We start from the raw sequence: 12,642 nt of genomic DNA, 5'->3' as shown, positions 1-12,642 counted from the left end.
CATTCCTATCTGAAGCACACACATTCGTCCAACAAGGGTGTTTTTTTCTCTCATCATTTTCTTGCAACTTCAATGACTAATTTAGCTCAAATTTCACAGACTTGTTTATGCTTATGATGGGATCACCAAGTGATGAGAAGACTGGAAACACTTCAGCTTTGCATTGATAATAAAATATTTACAAAGAGAGTAGGGCCTAATACAAAATAATAACGATATATATATGATTTAAAAAAATTTCCTAACTTTATGTGAACAGTCTATTGTATGTCGTATGAATCACCTTTGTGATGAGCAACAACCTGCAAAAAATGATAAATAACTTGCACCCCCAACCTTCCCCGCCCCCGCCCGAACCCACGCCCGAACCCACGCCCGAACCCACACCCGAACTCACGCCCGAACCCACGACCAAAATAATCCCGAACCCACGACCAAAATAACGAGAAACCCCGGAAGATTTTTTGAATTGTCAATGGAGGGCGCCCTATCTGTTGCCAAGTCAACGTTAGTGTGGTTTCCGCCTCTTTTCACTTTGCTCACATTGACTGTAGCAGGATAACAAGTTCTCCAACCAGACTCCTTTGTAAATAGACTCTATTTTCCCGTCTGGACTGACTTCGTCGGTAGTCGCGTAATCAAGTGTGGTAGTTTATTTGTTTTCTTCTATAAAAACTTAGTTTACAGTCGTTGTTATTCAATTGTAAGTTAGTTAGAGTAATAGAAGAGTATTTTAGCAATCTTGTTGCCAGGGTTGCGTATTTTAAGTTGGTCAACGAACAGCACAACATTTGACTTTTTAGGGTGTGATTTTTCGCAACTCGGTTTCTGTGCTGTGTGTTTTCGTCCGTAAAAAAGTCCATCATGCCGAAGAAGGTCAAGAAGGGAAAGGGGAAAGGAAAAGGCAAGGGAAAAGGAAAAGGGTAAGTGTAATGATACGTGATACATGACACATTACATTGTGTGTGATAGTTTTATTTTGTTTTTATGTTGTCAAATTAGAAAGGTGTAACATATCACTGACTGTACATTTTTTATTTTATTTTATTATCCTATCCTAGCTTAGCGGGTAAGCTTATTAAATTAGCATGCTTGCCCTTCCTTGTTGACCTTGCTTACACTTTGCAGTGTTGCACTTGCAATAGACCGATCTAGTACGGCTCCGCCCAAGACGCACGTGTGAGCAAGAACACGTGAGTTTCTCCAATGCCTTTTTGCACAACTCTGCCGCGCGCGCCAAGATACGCGGTCCTACTACTTGCCGTCAACTCGCCGACTTGCCGTCAACTCGCCGTCAACTCATTTTCGTACCGTCAACTCATTAAATTTACATTAATAATTCATATAAGGGGCACGGAAGTGTTAAGTCTGGGCTAAACTACATATTTCTCATGGTTTTCGGTAAAAATTCATTCAAAAAAACGACTTTGTGTTGATAAAAAAAAAGTACCAATCATTGACATCTTGGGCCAAGACTAATCAATGTGAAAAAGCAAGATGGCGGCCGACGGTTTAACTGCTTCGAGATAATTTTTTCACGAGAAAAAAACTCAATTTTTATTCCGAAATATGACCTAAAATTACGCGAATTCTCTTTGAGCTGATACTTTACAGTTCTATGCTTCTTTTGTGGATTTTAAATGTATATTGGAGGAGTTGACGGTGAGTTGACGGCGCAAGTGAGTTGACGGCGAGTTGACGGCGAGTTGTCGGCAAGTAGTAGGACCCAAGATACGCGCACGCATGTCGGACCTTATTTGTCTGACCTTTGACGGCTTGTTGCGTTGTGATTGATCCATTATACGCAATGGGGCGGAGCTTAGTGGATCGGTCTATTAAAATGTATTCATTCAGGGCTTGTGTGTGTGTTTGTACACCAAAAGTCGCCTTGCCCTCATTTCTTTAGGAAAAAAAGACAACAAATCCTAGACATTCTTGGGTAATAATAAATTCAGGAAGAGGCAATAATATTACTCATACTAAATCTGCCAGAAAAATATTTATTTTGCTTCTGAACAGAAAAGTGTTCCTTTGGCCAGTTGGGAGTTTTGGTTGCCTGCAGTCATATTTCTGTGTAAAAATGACCGTAAAATCTATGCCCAAAAATTGTAAACAAAGTTTGACAAAAGCTTCACTTGGTTTATAATATTTGTCCCTACATTTCACTGTGTTAATGCAATTTGTTGAAAAGCCCCTTCAAACTGTTCCCTTTCTTCATAAATTAGTTGCACTGACTTTATCATCAATCAGGAAAAAGAAGGACAAGAAGTTCTCCGATACAGCCATGGTCGTTGCCAACACAAGAATCTGGGAGGCTCGATTGGACGCCACTGAGAAATCACGCCAAGAATTTCGGGAGAATGCCAAGCACTTGTCATTGGAGAATGAATTGTTGCAGCATAACATGCTACAATCAGAGAAAGATACTATAGATGTGATAACCTACTTGAAGAAAGAGGACCATTCCAAGGAAGAATTAGTAAGTATCTTAAGAAAAAAGAAATTTTGTTAATTTATGACATCCTTGCACACCGCTATAGATCCTTTTAGATAAAAAAAAAAAAAGTTTAGGATGAATTTTGGAAGTGTGGTGTGCAACCCTTCCGTGAGTCTGCGGTTTTCTAAGTTTAATAAAATAGAAATCCGCTGCTAGGAATATTTTCAGAGTAAAAAAAATTCATGCTGCATTAGACAAAAATTCTGTGGTACAATTGAAAGAAAATGCCGTTTGTTGTATTGAAAGGAAATCTGGTTCAGAATTCTTAAAAAGTCTTGCTCCACAAAAGTTTACACATTATACAAAAGCATTAGACAAGACATACACAAGTTCTCCCCCTACAGCATACCTTCTAGACCATTTTTTTCACAGTCTGGCTCTTGTAGTGTTTGTATTGCTTTTTGTAAGGGGATGCGGCGGGAACCAGACGCTGTAAGAGTGCAAGTGAACCATGCAATAGAATAGGTGTTTGCTTGAAAAATAATGATGGCGTCCTCAAGGAAAGACATCATTGATCGCAATCAAGGACAAAACTTGACAAAAACTTACAATATAGGCATACAAAATCAATGGAGATTGAACTGGTTGGAGAAACAAGTGGATACATTTCTGCTTGCAGAAGTTGTTCAGAAGCTTTACCGCTTGATACTGCTTAGTTTGCAAGAAAGAAATTAATTACTGGTAGCAGCAGCAAAGGATTGGTAAAATTGGCAAACGTCTCCAAGCATTCGCGTCATTAGCTGTTATTCAATTGGCTTTGCGTTAGCTTTTTGTAGTTTTCCTCTTTTTCGACTGAAGAGTTGCATGCCTGATTGATGCAGCGGATATTGAATCAAAGGTTAACATTTGCGAAAAAATGCAGATTGAAACCCAAATGTCAAGGTAAAAATGAATAGTCTGTTATTATTTAGGGTCTCAAATTAAAATCTGGAAATAAATTTAGTCCTGGGGCCCTGAAATTCAGGGCCTAGTCTATTAAAACATAAGTGGGGGAACCTTGTGATTTTCCTTTCAATAAAACAAGTATGACTAATGTTTTTTTTTTGCAGATTGCCAAGTTGCAGAAACAACTTAAGGACACCCGGAGAGAATCTAGAAAAGAAAAACAACACATTGTAAGTACAACTGATTGTTTCCTCGTCATGATCAGGCTATATTCATCCTTTGTTGGATGAAGCCCTTCTCCTAACTGTAAAATAAAATGTCCAATTTAAAATGGGTTGCCCTGAAGATGCCCTGGGCCCAATTTCATGGTTCTGCTTTCCGCCAATTACTGCACTAAAGATCTTAATTCTCCACTTACTGTACAAGCGCCGATTTGCTGTGCTAGCTGTATGCAAAGCGAAGAATGTCTTACAATGTTGAGTACACACGAGCACAAGTAAATACAATTCCGCGGAATTCTATGCTTCCTAAGCGCTGATTCTTTGCTTTTGGGAGCAGAGCCATAAAATTAGACCTTGGTTGCTACTACTAGAACTGAATATTATCATGTTTATTCAAATTTTGTACATGTTTCTAGATTGAAGATTTCACCACAAGACTGAACCAGCTTGAGAGCAATCTTACAGAGAAGACTGATGAAGTGAAGATGATGCAGAGTGAGCTCAAACTTGTCAAGGAATTCAGACGGAAACGAGGACAAATGCAGAAAGAACTGGATGAGGTAAACAAAAAAGCAATCCAAAGTTTGAGCATACGTCGCTGTTATGGTACACAAGGTTTCTGTCTCATTCTGACAAATTATAACACCATGATTATAATCAAAAGAAAATTATATATAGCCCAAATCTACCCAGAAAGGACACTCAAGGGGCTTTACAGATTGAAATAAGTAAAACATGCAGGCGAGAAAACATACCGAAATATAAAAAACAACTGTAAGAATAAACAGAAAGATGGTGACTCAACACCCAACTTGTTGTTGGACGCTGATTATGGTGGTTTGCGGTCCTATGTAAAGCATATCAATTTATACTAGTACAGTCTTCAATCCAACACCATACAAACTCATCACCCAAACTGTCGGACTCTAATTATGGTTGGTGGTATGCCCGGTCCCATGTAAAGCATAGTCAGTTTACTAGTGCAGTCTTCAATCCAACACCAGCCCTGATACTTCGGCTTTTAAGGGGCACGGCAGTTTTGCCTTGACTTTTTGTAAAAATTTAGGGCACCAAGGCAATTTTCAAAAATTTGGAAGGGCATCACGGCAATCATAAAAAGTTGCGAAGGGCACGACGGCAGTTTGAAAAAAAAACCTCCGAGTTGCCTATAAAAAATAGTGCTTCCAATTTTTCCATTTTCTAACTGTTACCCAATGAAAAAAGAAAGCATTCATCTAATTCAACAAAATAAAGAACAACTACTTACAATACACAATTCCTAAATAATTTTTGTTCATATGTAATCCTACTATTGGTCATGCACGTTGTGTAGTTTTTCGTAGAGACGCTAAAATTCCCACGTAACTGCTCCATTTTGACACGATGTTGACAGAATAAATGCATGCGGTGCGCGACGGCTATGCTGTACATGATGGTACATCACGTGTACCAAGCATGGGGAAAACCACTATCCCAGCATGCAAAGGCACGTCGAGTCTTTTTCTCAAGGCGTTTAGCGTTGGTTCACGTAATTTTACCACTAGAGGGCGTTTACTCTCACGCTATCGCTCTGTTCCGAAACGCCCTCTAGCGTTCGATGTTTCGAGTATTTTTTTGTCGCACGCAAAGAACAACGACTAACTGGCCTGAAATCTGCTGTTGGGCCTTACGTGCGTGAAATTTACACAGACATCGGGACTTTTTGGCTTATTTTCGAACTTTGACAACGTTGAATATAATTTGTTTTTGGGAGGAAGGGCACGGCGGCAATGATGAGAAAAGGGCACGGCAATCATTGCCGTGAAAAATTGGTTTTTTGAAGGGCATTGCGGCAATCGGTAGGGGCAACGACGGCAATTGCCGTCGTTGCCGTCGTGAAGTATCAGGGCTGCAACACCATTCATTAATTCAGTAACACCTGGTCTGTTGGACTCTGGTTATGGTGGTATGCATGATCCCATGGAAAGCGGAATCAGTAAACTAGCGCGGGCCTCAGTCCAACAGAATCAACTAAGACATACTATGGTAAAACAACACTGGAGCTAAAGACGATAGATTAACAGTACTACAAATCACAGCAAAAAGAAAAGATACTTGCAAAACCCAGATGCATTAATGAATGAGGGTAAGGTGTACCACACTTAAAATGTTCTCCATTTGGTGCGTTCTCAGATCAAAGATGAAATGTTCTTGACCAACAAAGAGCACGTGGAGCAGTTGCAGCGAATGGAACATAAGTTCTTCGAGGAGAAGATCCGATTGCAGCAAGAAGCCAGCCAAAAGATTGCAGAGCTGGCTGAACGAGCTCATACAGAGGCAATAAGGTTGGTACAACAATGATTGACTCTTTAAGGCACGGTAGGTTGACTCAATTGTTTCTTCCCTGCCTTTCACAGCTGTCGACCCCGGTTTGAATTCCAAACGGAGCTTTTTTCTAGTTTTGGTTTTCAGTCCATACCTACATCTAAAACTGAGATACCTTCATCATTTTCTCTACACAGTTATCTTCTTGCCTGCAGGCAATAGTGTGATTGCTTTTTAGGCTGCGTTGGTTTTATTGCCAAAAAGATATAATAAATAAGTACAGGGTTATTAGTTATCAAATACAAAAATTTATAAAGCATTTGAAGTCCCCCTAAAACAAAACTGCACCATTGCTTTCTCTAATTGCAGCAATACAGGCCAATTTAAACATGCTAAGAAATGCCCACAAATGAAAGTGTTTTGTTGTTATTTCACTCAAACTTTGCCACCAAATTTGATGATGTTCCAGACAGAAAAAAAACCAACAAGCGTTAAAGTCCTATTTTAATTTCAAATTTGTTTTACTCATCTACAGTGAGCTTGATGAGACAACTCGCTCAGTCTACAAAGAGAATGTCCGAGTCACTGAGGCGTTGAATTACCACATGAAGGAATCAGACGAGTTGAAGCTTGAGAGAGACACCCTACTCAAAGAGAACAAGAAACTGAAGGGAGATAAAGAGTTGAATGAACTCATGATCCAGGAGAAAGTGGTGCAGAATGTTAAACTGAAGGAGCAACTTAAACAAGTAAGTGCTTTTCCTGTTCTCAGAGCTGCTTATTTAGCAGAATATGTTGCTGAACATATTTCTGCTAAGCAAAACTTATGCTTTTTTCCAATTTTGGCTATGGCTTTGGCTCCGAAAAAAAGCAAAAGTCTTCAAATACCATTTTACTGTAAGCAAAGAATCTAGGCTTACGGAAGCAGGGAATACTGTGCTGACGTCAAGCATGTTTCACAGATTCGCATGGAATTTTTGCTGACATTTTTTTCAGCACTTGCCCTGTAAGCAAAGAATGGTGATCGTAAGCACAGAAGTCTGCGGTTAGCAGAGTCATGAAATTGGACCCGGTACTTTTTCTTTTAGTCAACACACTGAACTGACTGATTTCCTTTGTGTCTGTTTTAGTCCCAGAATAAGATAGAGAGCCTGGAGGTCTCTTTGAGCCACGTGGTGCGTGAGTTTGAGCAGGAGAGGCAGATCGTCGTCAGGAAAGCACACGTAGAGACGGAGGCTGGACGTGTAGAGATCACTAAGCTGATGAGGACCATTGAGTTACAGAGTAAAGAGATGAAGAAAGTTAAGAGACTAGCTAAGACTATCCTGGATCAGGTAAGACAGAGATTCAATTTTGTAAATGCTTGAATTTGTTCCTGATCTTCTCTTCAAGTTTTGTTTAAAATTTGATAAAATTTGATATAAAGAAATCCTTTGAGAAAGCCTCTGCTTGATTTGAAACGCTAGGCCATCAACTATTTCGCGTATTTCTTTTTGGTTGGTAAGCAGTTTGCACAGCTGATTATAACTTGTCAAATAAACCCAAGAACCTGCTACATTGATTTAGGTTTGTGTTGGAAACTATTTTTTAAATTGCTCAAACCCAGATATCTTTAACTAAAAATGTTTGTCCCAAAACTGATGAGTAACAGCATTTTATACATTTATTGTCTTATTGTTTATGCCTTTTTACCAGTTTCTTGTTGTTTATGTCTTTTTACCAATTTCCTGTGCTCTTAATGTAAATTTAACAGGATCTTGTATGGGGAGTTCTTCTCAGGTCTTGTGTTACTATAACTGTTATGAATTTATTGTGGTATTTTCTAGCTTTTTTACCAATTTATTTGTGTTCATATTGTGATTTCCCTTGTAACTTTGTATCATTGTCATTTCTTGTATTTTATTTCATGATTTTTATGTGCTTGTATTGAATTGATGCAATTTAAATAAAGAATTTCACATTGTTATTGTTATTAATATGAGGGACTTTTGGAGTCCTTTGTGAACAAATATATAGGTATGAGTCAAACATTGTATGAAAATGTTGTCTGGAAATATCAGGCATTTAGAAACTTCTATTGTACTGTTGTTTGGTTTTTACTTTAGGAACATCTCTTCTTTTCAGCTTGTCTTTGGTTTTATCATGCTCTGATATTTTGTATGGAAGTAGTGATCCCTGTTTCTGTAGATTAAGACACTAATTTAGAAGGACCCCATTTGCAGCTGGACACCCATTAATCTGATGCTCAAATTGCCAGCTACTGCTACAACTACATGTATTGCTGTTTCAACAATTCACAAACCCTACCAATAGACTGTATCTCCAACATGCAAAGTTTCAAACACTTTCTGTGTGTGATCTTAATCTTGTGTGTGTGATCATCGATGTAATTTTAATAAAATAGCAGTATGCAAATGCCTTTTGTATTGTATTGTATTGTATTGTGTATTGGGTGTTACCATAGACCTCACTGGATCAAATGTATTTCCACCATAGAAATGTTCAAATCCCACAATCCAGCTTAAAAATTGTTTTTGTTCTTACCCTTCCTTTAATGAGTTTGTGTTAAATGTGGTAGTACATTGTTTACTTATTAATAAAACATACTAGCAGTACATTGTATAGTTGTCAAACATACAGTAGGCCTATTTGTTAACTTTACATAATAATAAGAAATTTGTACTCCTTTACCATGATTTTCGTTTATTTTTGACAAATTCTTCATCAGTTTTTTTTTACAATTTTTTTTTTTACAGAGGACAGAAATGGAGCAGTTTTTCCTCGACTCCTTGGAGACAGTTAAGAAGGAGATCATTGCTAACCGATCCAAGTATCTCAAAGATGCAGCAGCAATGTACCATAAGAGAATGCTGGACGCTCACGCCACCAAAGGAGACTATCCCAAAGTTCGGACCTTCAAGGCGTCTGATATGAGCACTAATAGTGTTTACTCGGACCTCAAAGCGGCTGAGGCTTGGTAAGTGTCTTCTGATTAGAATAGACCTTTAAGACCATCTCACAAAAGGCAAATTAAAGCCATTAGACACTTTCAGTTAAACAGTTTTGTCCAAAGGCCCACACTTCGTGTATCACAACTTATATATAAAATAGCAAACCTGTGAAAATTTAGGCTCAATCAGTCATCGGAGTCGGGAGAAAATAACGGGAAAACCCACCTTTGTTTCCGCATGTTTTGCCGTGTCATGACATGTGTTTACTACAATCCGTAATTCTCGTTGTCGAGAATTGATAATTGTTTTAATGTTTTCTCAAAAACTAAAGCATTTCATGGAATAATATTTCAAGAGAAGTCTTTTACCATTACCTTCTGTAAACCCTGTAGGTTATTTGTAAATCTGTGATTTTTTTTTTTTTTCTGTTCCGAAAGAGTATACAGTTGTAATGGCTTTAACAGGCAACCAGTTCCAGGCAATCTCTAAGAAGAATATGCATTTACATTTCAATGTTCACATATTTTGTTTGTTGATCGTAAGACACTATTAAACAAGTTACTCATGTGCTTCTAAAGCAATTCTGTTGCCTTTAAAAGTTGCCTCGTGTGACAAGACCCTTATGCACATGATGTTATGTGAGCAGCAGCAACCTTTCAGCTCAAAAACGGTTTCTTTTAAAGAATTGGCAGTTATCAAGTAGAAAACATTTTTCAGTTTCCAATGTGGGGACGATCAAGTTTTGTTGTAAAATTGCATATCACCAATATGGAAATAAATGTTGATTCCAATTGAATGTATTGTCAAAAGAAACTGCGCTTCTTTCTTATATTAATATTTTCATAGGTTGGTAATGTATGGTGTGTTTTATTGAAAAAGGTTGGATGAGAATCATTTAACATTTATTCTATTACTCTTTTAAAACAAGTAACATGCATTTAAACACTGCGATACTATGTTTTTAAAACAAATAACAGAAGTTCTCTTTTGTATACTGTTTTCCTCAGGACTGGACTTGGTGGTAAGATTGATGTGAGTGAGCTTACATGGGAACAGCGTGAGCGAGTGCTTAGGTTACTCTTTGCTAAGATGAACGGCTCACGAGTAAACGCTAGACCACCTAAAAACCTGGGTCCCTCAGCCCTGCATAGACACCCTGTGAGCATCAGTGACAAGGAGACTGCCAGGTAAATTGAAAGCAATGGGAAAATCAATGTATTGCAAATCCTGTTTGTAAATGTGGCATAATTATTTTTACTGACTGTTCTTTGTTAACTATACATTTCGGCTTTTAGCGGCTGTATTGCTGTATTTTAAATAAATCATGAATGTAAAAATACTTTTCAAAAAGGAATAATTATTTGTTAAAGACCAAGCAGTCTTCCTGGAATATGCCAATGGTGTACTCGTATAAAGTTTTTCTAATAGCTAGCTTCTTAACTATCAACTTATTTCTTGTTGTAATGCAGCCTTGCCATTGAGGGACCTCTACCGTCTGAACCAGGTACCTTCATAACACAGCATACAGCAGATGACTTACACTCACACCCCAGACTGCAAGAGTCAGCCAATAAGAGGGGTAGTACCCCAGTGCTTCCAGACCTTGCCCAGTTATCTCTCACTGTGGCACCCCTAGACACCAGACAAGAACCTGCTGCTGCTGGTGCTTCTTAAATAGTCCGATTGAAGAGAAGAATCTATGAAACTCCGTCCATCATTTGGGTCCAATTTCATGGCTCTACTGTAAGCAAATAATCAGCGCTTGCGGAAGCAGGGAATTTCTGCACTTATGTCTTGGGTTAGAGTGGAATTTCGGATTTTGCACGTGCATGCTCCACAAAGAAATTTGTCACTTGTCGTGCGAGCGGAGAATGGTGATCGTAAGCGCAGTATTGGGCGGTAATTAGAGCCATGCAGTTGGGCCCTGGTTTGTAAATAAACTCATACAAGTTATGCAAATGAGATCTCTACTCTGTCAAATCGCAAAAACCACTGTATCGTGCCTTCAATGTACATGTACATGTACAATTAACACTATTTTAACTAGTGAACTAACCTGCATATTCGGTTGTGCTACATTTGGACCCAAAATGTCAACAAAAATCCAGGGTCATTCTGTCCATTTTTTTTGCATAAGTTTCACAAAAATCCTTATACATTGTACCATCGAAAGCTGTAGTAGGCTTCCAGTTTTTAATTGTTTTCATTTTTAGAGTGTTTACCAAATGTATACCTTCCGTTTACGTCTCCCACTAGTATTTTTAACATGATTGAAATTTTAAAACGAAATCTCTAAGTAGTTGAGATCTTGACTGTGTTGATTGATATGATAAATAAATGGAGGTGGGATGGGATTATATCACAAAATGACGAAAAATGTTCAATGCAGTGAAAGTAAGAAATAAATGTATACATACATGTATGGCAGCTAAATAATCAATTTTGTAAACACTGATTCAAAACATGGATTTGCATTTGTTATTTAAATTGATAAATATTTTATTACTGTAAATAAATGATGTACAATAACAAATTTTTGTTGAATTGAGATAAAAAGATTCCAGTTGTAAATAAAGTGATTATAAATACAATGTTTTGCTTGGGAAAGTAAACACATCATGTATAGTTTGTCTGTATGTTAAAAGGAATTTAAGAATGTTGTCTGAAACTCGAGGTTTGTCACTCGTTTTTAAGAACACCATGTCACATAATACTGGCTTCTAATGTAACGTGCATATCGGTCAGTCAGTGACGCTCCTGGCGCTGTACAATATTTGTGCAAGGTATGTGGGACTTCGTTTGGATTATGAGACCTAATTCTTTATAGCAACGTGTAATGGTTTACAATGTGCTGTGGCTCAATATGCTGCCAATTAAAACTTGGATTGAAGAAAATGAAAAACGAATTGAATTTGTGCTTTTTAGGGCATTTCTTGGCAAGCAATATACAACATTTACACTGTTGATATTTACAATTCATATCAAAAGTTCAACATTAACTTTAGTATTGTTAAAAAAAACAGCTGAACAAGATTGCAATGCATCAGCTGTGATCTCCATAAAATGTAAGACTTGGATGTTTTCTTCCACCAAATATAGATTAATAGATTATAGATAAATATGGCTCTCTGTGGTTCTTTAAATACAAACATAATGTTATGGTACAGTACAGGCAGGCATGATATTCTTACTTTAATCATATTTCCGATTTTATTTACCCTCGGAAAAAAAGAAGTCAAAAACGGACCTTATGCATATAATGTCTTTAGGCTAGAGGTCAAAAGGAGGTTGTTAATTGGTCAATCCTGTGCGCCACGGGTACACATCTGTGTGTTTCCATTGTTTCGTCAATACCAGTAAGATCTTGGCTGGATGACGTCAATGCATGAGGTCTATTATCAAATAGCTTGCAAAGTCTATTCACAAGCCTACACACTGTACATGCAGGTTATGAAATAGCTCGCAAAGTCTATTCACAAGCCTACACATTGTACATGCAGGTTCTATTCACAAGCCTACACATCCGTACATGCAGGTTATCAAATAGCTTGCAAAGTCTATTCACAAGCCTACACACTGTACATGCAGGTTATCAAATAGCTCGCAAAGTCTATTCACAAGCCTACACATTGTACATGCAGGTTCTATTCACAAGCCTACACATCCGTACATGCAGGTTATCAAATAGCTTGCAAAGTCTATTCACAAGCCTACACACTGTACATGCAGGTTATCAAATAGCTTGCGAAGTCTATTCACAAGCCTACACATTGTACATGCAGGT

At 37.9% G+C, this 12,642-nt stretch overlaps 1 protein-coding gene across 1 annotated transcript; it reads left to right on the top strand.

Moving 5' to 3' along the window:
• Nucleotides 1-634: 634 nt before the first annotated feature.
• LOC117297557 (basal body-orientation factor 1-like) lies at nt 635-10,912 on the top strand. The gene is made up of 11 exons (XM_033780657.1): nt 635-703; nt 804-923; nt 2,251-2,479; nt 3,547-3,612; nt 4,020-4,163; nt 5,776-5,927; nt 6,443-6,656; nt 7,038-7,241; nt 8,664-8,884; nt 9,866-10,045; nt 10,328-10,912. The coding sequence occupies exons 2-11, from the start codon at nt 865-867 to the stop codon at nt 10,530-10,532; spliced, it is 1,674 nt and encodes a 557-aa protein (XP_033636548.1). The 5' UTR covers nt 635-703; nt 804-864; the 3' UTR covers nt 10,533-10,912.
• The last annotated feature ends 1,730 nt before the right edge of the window (nt 10,913-12,642 follow it).

This window comes from Asterias rubens, chromosome 1 (genome assembly GCF_902459465.1).
Source record: "Asterias rubens chromosome 1, eAstRub1.3, whole genome shotgun sequence".
Classification (NCBI taxonomy): Eukaryota; Metazoa; Echinodermata; class Asteroidea; order Forcipulatida; family Asteriidae; genus Asterias; species Asterias rubens.
Note: the sequence above shows the minus strand (reverse complement) of the source record. Positions and strands in the feature narration are given on the sequence as shown.

What these genes read in the sequence shown, in the direction of transcription:
- LOC117297557 (XM_033780657.1), top strand. Translation starts at nt 865, where the DNA reads ATGCCGAAGAAGGTCAAGAAGGGAAAGGGGAAAGGAAAAGGCAAGGGA. An exon ending in GCTCATACAGAGGCAATAAG is followed by an intron (nt 5,928 to 6,442) that starts GTTGGTACAACA and finishes ACTCATCTACAG; the next exon opens with TGAGCTTGATGAGACAACTC. An exon ending in TGAAGGAGCAACTTAAACAA is followed by an intron (nt 6,657 to 7,037) that starts GTAAGTGCTTTT and finishes TGTCTGTTTTAG; the next exon opens with TCCCAGAATAAGATAGAGAG.